Source organism: Haemorhous mexicanus, chromosome 1, assembly GCF_027477595.1.
Source record: "Haemorhous mexicanus isolate bHaeMex1 chromosome 1, bHaeMex1.pri, whole genome shotgun sequence".
Classification (NCBI taxonomy): Eukaryota; Metazoa; Chordata; class Aves; order Passeriformes; family Fringillidae; genus Haemorhous; species Haemorhous mexicanus.
The window spans coordinates 131,599,130-131,615,613 of record NC_082341.1 but is presented as its reverse complement, the minus strand read 5'-3'; the positions used below and the strand labels follow the sequence as shown (position 1 = coordinate 131,615,613).

The window sequence follows — 16,484 nt, the reverse complement described above, 5'->3', positions numbered from 1 at the left end:
TGTAGTTTAAGGGAAATCGGGTGGCAGAGAATCAGCTCCCTGACAGCTTCTGGTCTCCTCAGTGTCTGACTTTTATATACATTTAAATTAAGGCCCAGTGTACTCTGCAAAACATTCTAACTCATTTTTGCAAATATCCTCAGGTATATCAGGTCCAACTGAGGAGCGTTTTTCACAAAATATTTAGTCACATTTTTCAGAGCATCAGTATTCAGACACTCAGACAACAGTTTGCATGAAGTACACACATCCAATTGATGAAAATAAAATATTTTATCAAACGTCATATTAATTTTGATAACTCTCCCAGGAAACATGAGTGTGCAACAGACTTAACTCTCAGGGAATTGGCTCAATAAACTTATATGCCTTAATCTTCCATTTCTATGAGATTAATATAACCTTTAATAACTGTACAAACAAATACTGTTCAGGAGTAAATGTATAGCTACAACAAATATAAAACCTTAAAAATCTAACCTACCATGGCAATAAAGCGCCCAATGAAACAGAAATATGAAAGATGGTCAGGATTGATTGTTGATGCTGGATTTATCTGCAGGCAATAGTTGCTCTTGCCAGCATATTCAAATAGGCAGTACATAGGGTTCAGTACTTCATGGGAAAGCAAGAAAAACCATTCTCTAAGGAAAAAAAAACATGTATACACATAAAAACCATCAAATACAGATGTTTATCACCATTCCCCTTAGGTAACCAGCAAAATGGTCAAAATATATGCAAACTTTGAAAAATAATATAAACAGTGTTGTATTAGAATCACAGAATAATGTATGGTATTATATATTTCTTAAATATAGAAAATTAATTATTAGACCAAATATTGTTAGAAAATCATGGTTTCCAAAGTTTAGAAGTTATAGTTAAGATTTTCATCTTGAACACACCTTCATAGCACAGGTTTTAGCTGCCTAACAGTAAATTTTTGCTCTACACAGTCCTTGCCTCAACCAGTACACAGCATTTACCCTGGTCATGCCTACTTTACTGTCTACAACTCATCTTTACTCAAAAAAATCACAGATTATTCCGTGTTTATTATAAACAACTTAGATAACACAAAACAAAACAAACAAATTGAAACCTCAGCAAACCTTATTTGCTTTTCCAGTCTGACAGAAAAAACACATACTGAGTTACTGTTGTTTAACAAATTACCATGCATTGGTTAAGCCTACGCAACATGAAAGTGTAAAAGTATCTTTTTGCTGAGCTTAAATGAATACGTATTTTTCACCACCTGAAATAATACCAGAATCTGGTATTCAGTTCAGATAAGTGATTTTGATAATATTTCTTGCTTTATAATATTTGCATACAGTATTTGCAGAGACCTCAAAACAGTCATACATACTCAGGGGCTTTTGTATCAGGCAATAAATGTTTGGTACTAAACAACCAGGCCTAGGGATAACTCATAAAAACAGCTGAAAGTCTGTACTATAATAACTGTAGGGACTGAATTCCATTCTGACTGCCTTTCAGCTGTCATGGTTAAAAGGCATCTCTTCTATCCTTGTATTTACTCAAGATCAAGGAATAGAAATGAGATTTGCTGGCATGTTTCTCCTAACAGTGCCATGAAACTCAAGTCATGGATCATGAGTCACTGTGACAACACTTCCAACTCAAAGGCCAAGTAGAAAGAGTAGACAGAGAAAGGCAGCCAGGATCCAATAACCCTAACAGAGCTCCGTGTATCTTCCAGTAAGCATGAGAATGTTGTACAGCATTCCAGGCAAGTTTCATACTGAGACAATTACATTAACTACATAGAAGCATCAAATTTAATAGGCATTTGAATTAGAACAAGTCAGATAACAAGGGAGGAATAAACTAAATCAGTCATTAACAAGAAGTTGCAGAAGAAATGAATTTTTCATATTAACAGCTAAAAACTTGCCACACAACATCATGTCAGATTGGTCCTGCTACATGCAAGGTAAAAATCTGACAGGAACACTGAGTTTAGTCTGCTGAGACACAGCTGATCTATAATTGTATTAATGCTGTATTTCATTAGTCAGTACACGAACATTTATTTAGTGTCACTTAAGAACTCTCAGCTCAAGTTACAATGGCTGGTTCTCAGTTTCACATTAAAAATCTTGGGCAAGACTTAAATAACTATGGAACTATGAAACTACACTGCTTACATATTTTTTATTTATTCATTCATTTATTCATTCTCTACTTTCTTTGATTAGCACACTTCAGTTGAATTATTCTAACATCTTCTCTGTGGAAAGATCTATGAACTGTTCCAGCTCCCATCTTAAACCTATGGCACTCACAATAGGGACCCCAACCAGACAAAACCCATGCAAAGCAAAAATTGAATTCCTCCCTGAAATCACTCCCCAAAAATCTATGTGATACTGTAATGAGAAGCAAAACACCACATATTCAAAAGAAGCTCAACCTTTAGGGGGAAGCTTCCTTGCACATAATTACTACACATTTTCACTGAATTCAATTTTAATGCAGGAAGCTACATAAAACCAGAACAAAACCAAACCAGAACATCTTTACATATATATATATATATAAAAAAAAAAAACAAACCCAAAACAACCTAACAAGAAAAATTCTATCACCTATGACCTTTTCCTATTCCCTGGATATACAGTAGTACTAAAATTTTTTTCCAGGCAAAAACATTTCATTAAAGTAACTGGCAGCAGTAGTCAGTGGCTGTATTCTCTGTGTCAAGAAATGAAATCTTGTCTATGGTTTTCCTGTTATCAGATTTTTCCCCTCTGAGTTCCTCTTCAGATTCTAGAAAACTCATAGTCCAGCTGTTTCACATTCCAGTGGAGCCAACATAATCTGTCAGTTGTTCCTTCATGCCTGCACTACTCTCCTTTCGTTTATTTCCTTTCTGTTCTTATCAGCCCCAATAATCTGGTGTTTGCTTGCCATTTTTCCAAATAAGCAGAACCCTTTATTTTCCCACAGTTCCCACTTCTAGGGAAATTGAACTTTCTGATAGAAAGTTTTTGAAATAACTCAGACAAAGCAATTAATTTAATTCCAATTTAAACACCACTCTTTGTCAAAGAACTGAAAAACTGAGACCATAGTTTTACCAATGTGAAGTTATAACCTGTGACAATAGCCAGTGCTGCCAGTTCCACCTCCTTAATACACTTAGGGGGACTAAAAAGGTACCTAGGGTCAGACTGCAAGAGAAATCAAGGCTAGAGTGCTATTAAAAAAATAAAAACTATTTAAGAAAATTTCTTTTACCTTGCCAAGCCACCATAATCCAATCCTTCTTCTCCTCTAAATATAACATATAATCTTCTCCTCAAATCATAGGGCTTTAATGCCATAATCTATTAAAAAATAAATTAATGTTATAAATTATGCATTGTCACCACATCACTCATTCAGATTTAATTTGTGTTGATACAGAAATTGTATATATGTCAAATGTCACACAAATTTGAAAAGCAAGTAGACCATCTCATGGAACAAGCAGTCAATGAATTACACACAAAAATACCAACTTGGATTTAAAATCCATGAGCAGCAGACTGCTAGAAAATGGAAGGAATATCTGGAAAGTAATGCTGTATGGGTACCCTGTTCTTACATTCTTCCTAAGGCAGTCATTATTTAAGGAAAACCGGTGAAAAGGCACTTCATTTGATATATATGATTTTTGGTTTTAGGGAAATCACTTAAAAAAAGTAATTTAATCCAGACTAAGTTCAATATACTTTCATTTATAATATACTTTTTTTACTTATAGAGAATCCCTGCCTAGAGATCTTGTGGTGACAGCAGCAAGAATTTTCATCACTCATTGGCTGCAGACTGTAAGGGCTCAAGGACTGTAAGCTTCAATTACACAGATTTAATCTTTGAAGGACAAAGCAGTTTTAACTGGAGAAAACAACATATCGTAAGGTATCTAAACACACACTAGAAAAGCAAGTCCAATGTGGCTGATGCCACAGTAGGTTAAGCTATGGAACTCTACCACAGGAGGCTGCAGATGCAAAAAGTTCACAAGAGGAGCACAGACAAGCTCATAGAAGAGAAATCCCTTGAGGATTTTTAAAATACTCAGAAACCACTTCAAGCTCAAGAATCATTTCAATTGTATACAGCTGGAAAATGAAAGATCATATGGTAAAAGTATTATATACAATACTTCTTTTCTTACAGTCTTCCCTAAGAAAGCCCCACTAGCTAATACCAGAGGAAGATTACTGTGCCCAAAGCACCATTAGTCTGAACTAGCTATGGCCATTTTTGTTCTTCTGCTTTGTCTTGATAAATAAACACAATAATTTTTGCAGGCTTACTTGCTGGAAGGAATCCTCAAACAAAGTCTGTCTGGATACATTGATTTTCACATGACTTGGCAGTGCATTGGACTGTAATCATAAGGCAATAACATTAAAAAGTAGCACATACGTTTGTAAAAACTCATATAATTTCAATAAATAAATAATTACTAAATCAGTACCTGACACAAGTAACGGAAATGAGCAAGTTTCCACCTAAAGCTACGCTCGTAAGCAATCTGTGGCCCTTTATTTCTGTAAGGAAACATATTGGAGATTCATTAAGCATGCAGGCAACAAATCAATGCTAAACAACAGCATGACGATTTCAAAAATACACAAAAATTGTTATTGTAAGATATGATCAAATGCAGCTGGTGGTTTGGAATGCCAGTTTTCCTTTTCACCATCCCTTGCCCTTTTTTTTTTTTCAAGTCTATTTACCAAATTTGATAGAAAGATAAAAGATCAAGAGGGTGTCAAATCCCTATGAAATGTGTATAAATTACAAGTCACATAAAGGAGAAACATTATATTTATCATCTTCACTGTGAGAAAGACTGCTAAGTTAGGCTTTATAAATTCAGCTGCTTCTGGAACTATGAAGAATGTTCTAGTGCAACATTCTACAGGCTTGTTGAATAGTAAATCATTACTACGTTGACAGAAGTAAACCCTACCACATACAAAAGACATTAAAAGGCCACTATAGGTTGGGTCAGTACTTCTAATCAAAATAATGAAAAGAAGATTTGCATGTAAACTTTTCCAGAAGTATTTAGAACTACTTTGTTTAGACAATACTGTTGGTAGAGTGTGTGTATCATTATAAGCAATACTGTTAATGACCATTTGCTGTTACTTTAAAAATGCAACTATTAGTTACATTACTTCATTATTCAAGTTGACCTCATTGCCCCCCTCTACTTATAAAATTATTATAATCTTGGTATTTGAAAAGCATGTAAAAACTATTGAACATCAGAGCAGTACAGCAAAATGTGTCATAGATAAAGTCACAAAGAAAATTTTAAATATATTAAACTTATAATATAAAAACTTGTTCATAAGTTAGTGTGCAATTCCAGCTAAAAGTCTAGATCATTTTATAGTATGAGAAAACTTCACTATTTAATTATAAAAAGGTAAAGCATTCAAAAATCTATTTAATTTCTCACTTACACAGAAGATTTCCCAGTACGAGGATCATTGAAGGTGGTGGTTCTTGTATTGTGATCAACAAAGTATCTGACACCTTCTCGGGTATATCTGATTTCCCAGCCCTCTGGAAGAGGGTCCTCATTTTGTAAACTGCAAAAGAAATTGCAAGCAGTGCTTTTTCCCCCGTATCACGACATAAAAGAATTAAGCAAGATCTTTTGAATCTGCACAGTCATTATACACACCTACCCTTGAGTTCGAGGGTCCTCCCACTGTGTGGTCTTTGTGTTATGATTTACAAAATACACCCTATCATTTGAATCCACTCTTCTTTCTAAGGGAAAAAAAGGAAAAAATCCACTATACAATGACTGCAATCCAAATTTCTGTAACTGCCACTTCCTGAAATCCACAGCTAATTAACTTACCCCAGCCTGGTGGTAAAGGCCCAAGTGGATCATTTTCTGCTGACAACATCGAAGCCTATTTAAAAACAAGAGGACTTTCAGTTAGGCCAAATATTATTTATATTATTTTCTTCAGTGTGTTCTAAGATTACCACTAGTTCTGAAGACTATTCATCCTGAGGGAAAAAACCCATCATGCCATTTTTAAACTGGTTTTGCAAAGAAACTTAGATTATATGATAACAAGATAGGCTTTCCACACTTGTTTTCAATGCAATGTACCCTCCCTTTCCCTTCCTACAGCAAACTTGAGTACTCACACAAAGAGTTGCAATTCATACAGGTTTTGAGGAAGCATGGATCAGCAGATAAGCACAAAGTTCTTGCTTAAGAACATGTTTTACCATAATAAACATTTCCAAGCACAGTGACTACTGCCAACATAGGGGGTTTTACTTCCTCAATACATGATAACTTCCCTGGATGTTTGGCTATTTTCAAACATTGTCATTTTTTTAAAATGCAGCTGCACTCATATGTAGATGGATAAAATTATACTGACATACAGTAAGGTTAGAAGGGGGAAAAAAAGGGATTACATTTTTATGTAAACATATGCTAAGCTCATAATACACTGTAACCTTGCAGAAGTCCCCAAGAACTTCCCAAAAGTACAAAGCATGGAAAAAATAAAAATAAAAATAAAGGGCAGAAATCCCACAGATTATAGGATCCATGCTCCGAATTATAATTAAAAACATCCACTCCTAAAAATTTGTGGACGCTAACTTTTAGTATGTGTGGGTGGAGAATGAAATTTTGATAGAAGGGAACCAAGCTGTGTTTTCCAAAGTGTCTTAGGAACTAATACTGCTTTATATAGCATTTGCAATACAAAAATATCAAACAAGAGTTTACAGGAGCAAATTCAGGCAAAACAAACCTATGATATTTTTTCTCTGAAGGAGAAATAGATCAAGGATGAGAAGGAAATGCATTAGTTACACTTAAAATTTAGCTGTGTTGTTGCTTCAGCCACCAGCTACTACACGTGAACAGAGACTTTATCATTATTTCAGCAGCAAATGCAGTTAGTCTTTTCTACTTTAGGAGACCACACAATCACAATAATCCTCTAACCAAAGACTTCTCTGTGGTGACTGTAAAAGAATAGTGCACGAAAGGAAAAAGCTGTCTGCCAAGGAACTGAATGGTGGCACAGCTCAGATATTTCTGACCTTCTTAATGGGTCTGAGGATTTGTGGGTGGCTGCTGGCCACACAGAGCTGTATATTTAACAGAACACACTGAAAGACCAGGCAGATTCACTTCCAAAATGACTACGAAAAATTAATCCAGGTAAAAATGAAAGTAATTCAAATAGCCATATCTCATCCACTTTTCTTTCTTTACAAAGTTTAGCTTTGACCAGTCAAGGTAATTGAAACATTCTTCAACTGAAAGTATTAATCTACTTTTTCCAAAAAATAAAAGACAGTCTCACTCAAACTGCTTTATAGGCAGACTCATGATATGTCACCAGAGCATGAAAAGGTAGCTATCGTTTGACCTTAACTATTCTAGAAGAAAAGCATACAGAAGCACACTAAAGTAAAAAAGAAAAACAGCACTCTTTCTTCAATAAAATTACAATTTTCCCCCTCAATAAACTGTGAGTTCTACCTGTGCAACAGATATAATAGTTAGAAAACAGAATTCTAAACAGATGCAAGGAGTCAAGTTGTCTTTTCTCTTCCTTCACGTATATTCAGTCTCACTGACAAATCCTCATTTATTGATTCTAAAGGTCAAATGAGACATTTTAAGGAATGGGTCTGTGGTTTTCAGTAAGGTTGATCCTTTAAGGAAAGAAGTAACATAATTTAATTTTAAAAATATATTGTTTGCTGAAGGATAAATCTAGCCCAAAAAAAAAAAAATCTTGGCAACAGAAAAGTGAGAGTTTTCTCAGATGTATTATGCAACTGATCAAAGTAGTACACAAAAACACAAAGGTGGCCAAGCAAGAGTTTTTGGCTTGACGTGCTTCAGCTGTGATTCTTGAATTTGCATTAGAAGTTACCAGTGTTTAAATACCTGAAGGAGGGTGCAAAAAGGATGGAGCCAGGCTTTTCTCACTGGTTCACAGTGGCAAGACCAGAGGCAATGGCACACACTGAAACACAGGGGGTTCCCTCAAAACATCAGGAAACACTTTTTACTGGGAGGGTGACTAAGTGCTGGCGCACGTTTCCCAGAGGGGTTGTGGAGTCTCCATCCTTGGAAATACAAAACATTAGTCCTGGATGGCTGGCTCTAGGTGGCCTTTCCTGAGGAGGGACATTGGACCAAATAACCTTAAGAGGTCCCTTCTAGCCTTGACCATTCTACTTTTCTCTAATTGCATAAAATAAATTGAATTTGATGCACAGCCCTGGGAGTTCAGAAAATTAGTGGTGATGCATGTTTCTGCTATTGCTAGTGACAAGATATAATGTCTAATTCAATAATGAGAGGTTGAGAATTTTTAAATGTAGTCCTGAAGCATCCTTTACTTCAGAGTGGTGTGTGAATAAAGCCCATCAAATTTAAACTTAGGTCCGCACACGGAGAGGGTCCTATTCCAATGAAACTGTTTTAGACTTGTACTTCAAAGGTTTTGTCTTTAAAACACTCCAGCTTTTCTGCATATCACTTACAAAGTTCCTGGGATCAGATAAATTTTTTTAAGAAGCCAAGCACAATTCTTAAAGTGTTTACTGTGTGACAGGGACACACAGGCACCATCATTCTTAACTCTGAAGAAGTAACTATTCTACTTATCCAGTCACAGATAGGAAAATCTGACTCAAGAAATGGTCTCTGAAGCTACTCATATTTTCTTCAGGCAGAAGTTAGCAACCATGTGAGAGAAATGGAAAACCATGTAGGAAATTCCAGAGTTGAATCAGATGTATAACCTTCAAAGTAAAAGAATTGCCACTTGTATTAGTGAAGGAATTCGATCACCTAAACAGTTTTTAAGGCTATTTAATGCTCAAAATGACCCCTAACAGTATTTATATTCCTTTTCAGTTTAAGGGACAGTTTTAGCTGTACCTCTTACTACTGGCATTAAAAAGCCAGTTTTAGCTGTACCTCTTACTGCTGGCATTTTATGTAAAATTCAGTATACAAAGCTGATATCAGGAAACAAACTCAGAAGGGAGTACTTTCTGCCTGAAAGTACTTTTAGATTTTCATCCAATAAAAGGATGATTTTCAACTTTTTTCAAAATAATCAGAATCTAAATTACTGATGCTAAACATCTTTTAACACACATGACTGAATAGTTACAAAATCCCTTTCTTTAAAGCTAAATAGCAAAAAGTATAGCGATACCTCTGTACTAATTTGAGATGTTGTATACTTTACCGAATAGAGGTATCGTTGGTTGAATTGTTGCATAGCTCCCTGCAGTTGATTCCGTTGCGATTGCCATTGCTCAAAGTTCCTCACTGACTCCATTGTTGGTCGCTGCCACGTTGTCGTTCTGGTGTTGTGGTCCACATAGTAAACTCTCCCACGATCATCAACTCTCCTTTCCCAGCTTTCAAGAAACACAAATGTTAACAGTTAATTCTTTCAGTGGTGTTACTAACCGATTTTCTCTTTATGCCAAATTCCTAGGTGGTACTTCAATGAACCACTGGAGTCACAGGCATGATTTCATGTTCTAAAGGACACAAAAGAACCTCAACTTAATTGGTAGATAAACAACCACAATGAGCATACACAGACTTCAAGCAATTGCCTGTCACCTCATTCTTAATTTTGTAAACACCTGTGACTGCAAGTAACGTTGGCAGACTTCTTTGCTGGGAAATTTGAGGTTTGGAACCAGTGCACTACACTTAGTGGTGCCACCTAAATGAAAGTGATCAAATATGCATTATTTCATGCTTAAGTTTTAAAGGAAGAACAAAATACTTTAGTAGCTGTATTTGAACAAGTGATCAAAACTAGTGACATATCCAGTATCAACATTCCTGTAACAGCAGCTGTAATTTTATATCATTAAATGAAAGCTAGAATCTTTTAATCTATGATACAGAATTCAGTTTTGATGAGCTGCTGTTTGTTTCCAGCAACAAACAAACAAACAAAAACATAGTAAGTTAATCATATTTAATTCAAAAAGCCTACATTACCCAGGAGGTAAGGGCTGTGGTCTTTCCCATGTTGTAGTTCGTGTGTTGTGATCAACATAATAGGTTCTACCATGAGGATCCTTTCTTTGCTCCCACCTTCAAGACAAAGACACTTGCGCATAAGTGAAGATGCAAATACTCCCTTGGGACTTCCCACTAAGACAAAAAAGTACCTTGGCATTGAATAAAAATACCATGGTCCAAAGCCCATTCTCGAACACCAAAGAAAATTCACACCAGAATACAGATCAGTTACTTCCTATTTAACTGATATCACCATAAAGACTTTAAAGGATTTAGCACATAATGAGAATACATCAATATTCACAAGCATCTTTCCATGATATTCAAGTTCAGAACAAATTCAATTAAGTATCTGCTCAGTGCTCAGATGCTAAAAAAACCTCATTCCAAAAGTGCTTAGAGAGATGCATTCTTTGCATTTCCAAGTTCATGTCTTTCAAAAAATGAGAGTGTTTACATTTTGAAGCTCTGTTCCCTATATCCAACAAACAGCATCTTTCAGAGTGAACCCGAAGTGTGCGCTATCATCTGTTTTTCCTGTGTTTCTATTTCCTATCCAGGTGAATTCTGCATCTGATATCCCTGGGGATTACTTCATTTTGTGAAACAATCTTACATTGAAGATGGAGCTAGGCCAACAGCTGAAGTTTCATAATGCTGAGAACTACCATAATGCAATAAAAGTATGTATAAATGTCGAGGAAACCAGAATAAACATTAGATGAAAAGGTGAAGTGCTTGTCCACAGTTGATATATATTTATTTTTCTTACATAAACACTTAATTAGCTCCTAAAAATGTAGGCAGAACACCTGGCCTGCTACTACTAAAAGACTACTAAAGCAGTTTCTAACAATCTAGTAAAATTAAAATATTCCAGCTCTTCTTAGCACATAACTACATACACATCAAATCTTATTTTTAACTTATAACATTATAGAACTCATTATGACACAGCAAGCACCTACAAGCATTTATAGACTAGTCATTTTCACTTCTTTGTGCTTTGGTCCCTACTACTAAGAAACAAAGGAATAGTGAATTACGGCCCAAATAAGTTTGAAAATATCAAATGAAAAGTCTTTGCCAAGAGTTTGTCTGTTAAGAATCACAATACCATCTCAGCAAATCAGTTATCAGTTGTTTCTTTCTGGGACAAGAGTAGCCAGTTACAGCAGCAGAACAAATCCCATTTTAGATCAAATAACTCCACCTCAGCCAGCTGACCTGCATTTAACAGTCCCTGTATAGAATTTAGTTTCTGTTTCTTTATATGCACATTTAGATGACACAAAATGATAGCATTAAAGCAAAACAACATACCCAGGTGGCAAAGGTTCTGTACTGACACTACCAGGCTGCTGTCTTACGGGTTCTGCAGACGCACTGGGCGTGGAGGAGGATTCCCTCGGCTTTGCCGCATCTGCTGCTGTGCTGTTTCGAGCATTAGGCTGAGCACACTCTGTTGCAGCTGCAGGTTCTAGTCCAGCAGACACAACAGGTAATGCAGAAGCGTGGCTTTCAGAACAACTAGTTGCTTCTGTTGCTGACTGAGGTTCTGCTGTATCATTAGTGCAATCTGCTGAAGACACAGGAGCTTCGGCTGAACCCGTTGGAGCCTCGGAGACAGAGGAATCGCCAGCTTCGGGTGCAGAGGCAGATGACTCGCCATTAACTGAGAAATGGGAAATAGCATTTGTGTATCAGAATCTGATGAGATTTACTTCTCAAATAACCAACTTCCAGAGTAAATTACTTGAAAGGAATGTATTTAAGTTGCACCTGTATGCAATAAGCACCACTGTTGGATAAGATGACAAAAAGTCACACCACACTTGCCTTCAGTTAAAACTTTTAGTTTGAAAGCTGTTCTCTGTACTTCCCTGTTACATAGGGATATATATATATATATATATATATATATATATGAATAAAAGTATTTATTAGTTTCTCCACATCTCCATCAACTCAATGTTGCACCTCCGTCTAGATTAGCAAGAAGCACCCATCTGCTTTCCACAAAACTGTACAGCCTTTTTTAAAACTCTGAACTTATACTGAAGTTCAAAAAAGAATCTTGATCAGTAAGAAATGAAAACAAGTATTATGAGATTACTCTATGAGATTTGGAAAACTAAGAGGGATTTCCTACAGATAATTTCTTTTCTTTTTCAGAGCTAAGGTACCAAACCCTACAATTAACCCTACACCTGCGCAACTTGAAAAAATAAATCCCCCTCCAAAAGATGGATTAAAATATAAAAACTATTATTGGCTAACACAATTTACATAGTTCAATGACTGAAGAAAATTACTTTAGAATTACAAAGTAAATCAACCCTATCTTTTATAGAACAATAAAAATACCATCAAACTGAAGCAAGCACAATCTCGTAAAAGGTTTAAAGCAGGCATGGATTTAGCAGACAAAGGATGCTAAGAAGGCTTTATTAGTCCCAAGCCCACTTGGCAAACAATACACCAATCATCGGCAGAGCTTAACTGAACAGTCCCTCAGCACATCAAGATCTTGTCTAACTTAGACAAGTGACATCAGGTACAGCAGTTTGTAGGACATCCATTAAAAGTCAAGGCCCTATAAAAAGCAGTACAACATCATTCAGCACTTTCATTTTCTGCACCACTAATCAACATAAACCAGTGACAATTCTATTTATACTTAGTAGCTTGTACCTGTTTTAGAGTTGCAACAATTTTCTATGGACTAAGGATATGAAACACATGCTTCAAGCAATTTTCTTACCTTACAGTATATTATCATCTTACCCTGCTAAGCACTGAAACTAATTTAATTCTATACCCTTAACCTTATTGATACATATTTGCAAAATTTAATCCTACACTGGGGCCTATAAAATGTTGTTCCATTTTTTTAAAGAGTTCACTTATTTAATTCTGCCATCAGAATATAAATTAGCAAGTCAGTTTCCTTAAAGAATGCACCATATGAATTTCATGATATGCATAAGCATAAGCATGATTTTACAGGCAACATATTTTTAGGTTCTATAAAGGCACTACTTTTTGAACAAAACTTTTCCAGGGTAACACACACTGCTTCCAGATGGCACAAAAGAAATTAACTACATTAAGACATATCAAGATTATATATTGTTTCACCATGACATGAAAACTATGAACAATTTGATCAAGTTTCCTCAAATTTCTGCTTATACTAGCAACAACTTAATTGACACAAGAAAAAAGCCAACTGAAATTTCAACTTCCATTTAAAAAATTCAACTCATCTACACTTAAGAGTGAATAGGATTACATAACAAAGTTAGAAGCAAAATAATGAACAAATCATCTGCGCTATTAGTTAATTCATCTCCAAAACAGATGTATAAAACATTACATCAGATGATTACTTCACCAATTATGCCTAAAACAGCAATTCTAACAACATCATATAAAATTACAATCCTGCTAAAACACAACAGTGGGGAAAAAAGTGTCATTGAAAAATGTCAGAGACCTGTTTTATGCCTTGCCTTAAAAACATCTTCATCCACTGGTAGAGTAGTTGATTACTCCTATATCAATACCACAGTGCAAGGTCAGTGATGATTTCATCAATATTACCACTTGAACAAATCAATTATTTTTAAATTACCCTATCCTAATACAGATTTCAAATGGCTCTCTCTGCTGTTGAAGAAAAAGGGAGCAATGCCTTAATAATTTATATGCCCTCCTGCCTTGAGCTGAAAAGAGAAGGGAATCAAATTAAAGTTCTCCAAATAGAGAAAAGCTTCAGAGAAAACATAATTTAATTATAAGTTTTTAAAGTTCATAATTCTTTCTGTTATCTTCCAACCACACCAGCCTATTACAGAGAGTTTGACAGTCTCTGTTCTACCACTTAGAAACTTGCCTATTTCTATTTACGTTTTAATTTTCTCTCTGCTATCACTGTAATCTCTCCCAAACAGCTGAGAAAAGACAAAGGGCTTACAAAACACAGTCATTATTAGATGCCAGAGGAATGAAAAATTAAAAAACCTTTTTTTTAAATCAAAAACCTAGCTTCACTTCACCAAAAGTGAACTGTACTCAGAATCAATGTTTTTGTGTTTAAGATGAAAACAAAATTCAGTATTTGCCACTATCTGTTTTTAAATGGAATTTTTGAAAAATATTGAAGGCATGGAAAGTCTGCAACAGATCTCAACTTAGAGCACAGCAGTTCCCTGCCTAAATCAGATTTATGTAATGTCAGGAAAAGTTTAACCATAGTTACTCAAATTAATTGTGAAAGAAACCCGATTTTTCCTCCAGACAAAGAGTAATACGGTTTCATCATCCGGGACAGAAAAATTGAAAGTTTTGGACACTTTAATCTTCCTTCATCAGAGAAAAGAACTTATGATAAAGTGTGAAACTAAATATATTTAAGAATGGATCTACTACAAAAAAATTTATGGAAGTGGACACACAAAGTTATAAATTCAAGCCCCATCCTTTCAGTACTTTTGAATTCCAAGAAAAATTTTATAGAAAAAGTAGCTCAACTTGAGATACAACTAGACAAAAAAGCCTCATGGAACACATTCCCATAACTCTCCCATTCTTACCAGAGCTGTTGACAGGCTGAGCTTCGAGTGGTTTTGGTATTGGTGTATTTTTGGGTCTGGCTGCAACATGATTAGGAGATGGTGTGCTGTCTCCATTAACAGCTTCTACACAGAACGTATTTTGTATTACAGAGCTGGAAGGTACTTGATTGTCTATCCCATTAGAAACGTCACAAGCAGATCTTGGTAAAAATAAAAGATGATTTCAGGTTACTATAAGCAACATGTTAAATGGTTATACAACTAAACTAAATGCTACACTAAACCATGCTATAGAAACAAACAAAGAAATGGTGGCAAATTCACAACTGTTTAGAGCATGGTGTTTGCAGCCTAGATAATTATTTTGGTTTCACTCTTGACTGTTAAGAAAAAGGCAAGAATCGGTTTTAAGGAGTTCAGATACTTGTAACAGGTAAGAGTTTCCGTTTTTACTTTCTCTTTTACTTTTAATGACATATTAGAATTGAACTGAACAGACTGATGCACCTGTTACATCTTCAAAAACGGCCCTAGGGACCCTTCCAAAGTGCTGCTATGAGCAAGAAAGCCTTTTCTCTCATTAAGAAAGAGGAAGAACTGGTTTTGTTAGTCATATCACTAAAAATACTCATAACATAAGAAAGCAACAAAATTCTCCCTCAGTAAAAGGAAAATAAGATGAGCTTCTCTATGCATTGGCAGGATGGGTCATTGTGAGGACAAATACACACAGGCAGCTCTGTGTTTACAAGGCCACATGGAAATAAATGTATTTTAAGGGCTTGTGAATGGAGAGTTTTGTTCAGTTACAGTAGCACATTGGTTTTTTACTTAAATCTCTTTCAGAATACTCAAAGCCATCCCCACCAGAGACACGTATTTTGAAAATTACACTCTATCCCAACTACTTATCACTTCAAGGAGTAGAGGTTAGATAGTGGAATTATTCACTATTTTATCTCACAAAAAATGTGAGAACAATTAGAAGTCCAACTTTGTGGAGTAAGAAGGGAAGAAGCAGCATTTCCATGCTACCTTACCCAACTCCTAAGGATCAGTATAAACAGAGAATTGAAATATCCTTTTTCAGCTGTGGACTACAAACTCAATTTACCTCCAAAAGATATGGAGAGAAGCTACCTTAAATTTTTTCTTCATCTCTTAATTTTAAGACTGTAAATCAAAACAGCTAGATAGCTGTGTGGAAAACTGCAGTAAATTAAAATATCAACACCAAAAGCAGGATCCCAGTAAGAGAGATTATCTCCAGCAATAATAGCTGAATGAAAACAAGTGATTGTTACTACTGCTTCAAAATGGTATGCAGATATGTTTCAAATCACTTTTAGCAGTCCCAAATCTTTCTAATGAAAAAGAAAAAAGTAGAAGCAATATTTTATTCTCACTCTGTCATTTTCAGCACCCATTGGGGAAGAGAGACAAACATCCACAAATTCAAAAAAAGAATCAAGTCAAGCATACAAGGACAAATGTGTCCCTGTCACTCAAATGCATAGCAACTGGATGTTTTTTCACTCCAGTTAGTGTCAATAACTTAAACAGAAATGGGTTCAAACAAGGTAACTGAGCAGACCAGTAACATTAAATTGATCTATTTGTCTTACTAGAGATGAGGAGGCAAAAAAATCTATTCCTACTTCTCTCCAACCAGTCCTTAGCAGGTTAGAATGGGGGAGAAACCAAGAATTAAGCTCTTAATTGGTCTGAATGTCTTTTTCTTGTCACTTCAGGAGGAAACAGGCCTAGGCCTCAGTGTTACAAATACTGGTTGTGAAACTCAA

General features: G+C 35.5%; 1 protein-coding gene across 3 annotated transcripts in view; it reads right to left on the bottom strand.

Annotated features, from left to right (window-relative positions):
- The window catches only part of WWP1 (WW domain containing E3 ubiquitin protein ligase 1), a 59,044-nt gene that overhangs the window by 10,087 nt on the left and 32,473 nt on the right, over positions 1 to 16,484 (bottom strand). For all 3 annotated transcript variants that reach the window (XM_059863176.1, XM_059863185.1, XM_059863194.1), the window contains 11 exons: positions 14,701 to 14,882; positions 11,426 to 11,777; positions 10,079 to 10,174; positions 9,303 to 9,477; positions 5,909 to 5,963; positions 5,730 to 5,814; positions 5,502 to 5,630; positions 4,502 to 4,574; positions 4,338 to 4,409; positions 3,271 to 3,359; positions 485 to 644 (listed from right to left, as the gene is read on the bottom strand). In XM_059863176.1, coding sequence (XP_059719159.1) covers positions 485 to 644; positions 3,271 to 3,359; positions 4,338 to 4,409; positions 4,502 to 4,574; positions 5,502 to 5,630; positions 5,730 to 5,814; positions 5,909 to 5,963; positions 9,303 to 9,477; positions 10,079 to 10,174; positions 11,426 to 11,777; positions 14,701 to 14,882 — 1,468 coding nt within the window. The remainder of the gene's footprint in view (positions 1 to 484; positions 645 to 3,270; positions 3,360 to 4,337; positions 4,410 to 4,501; positions 4,575 to 5,501; positions 5,631 to 5,729; positions 5,815 to 5,908; positions 5,964 to 9,302; positions 9,478 to 10,078; positions 10,175 to 11,425; positions 11,778 to 14,700; positions 14,883 to 16,484) is intronic.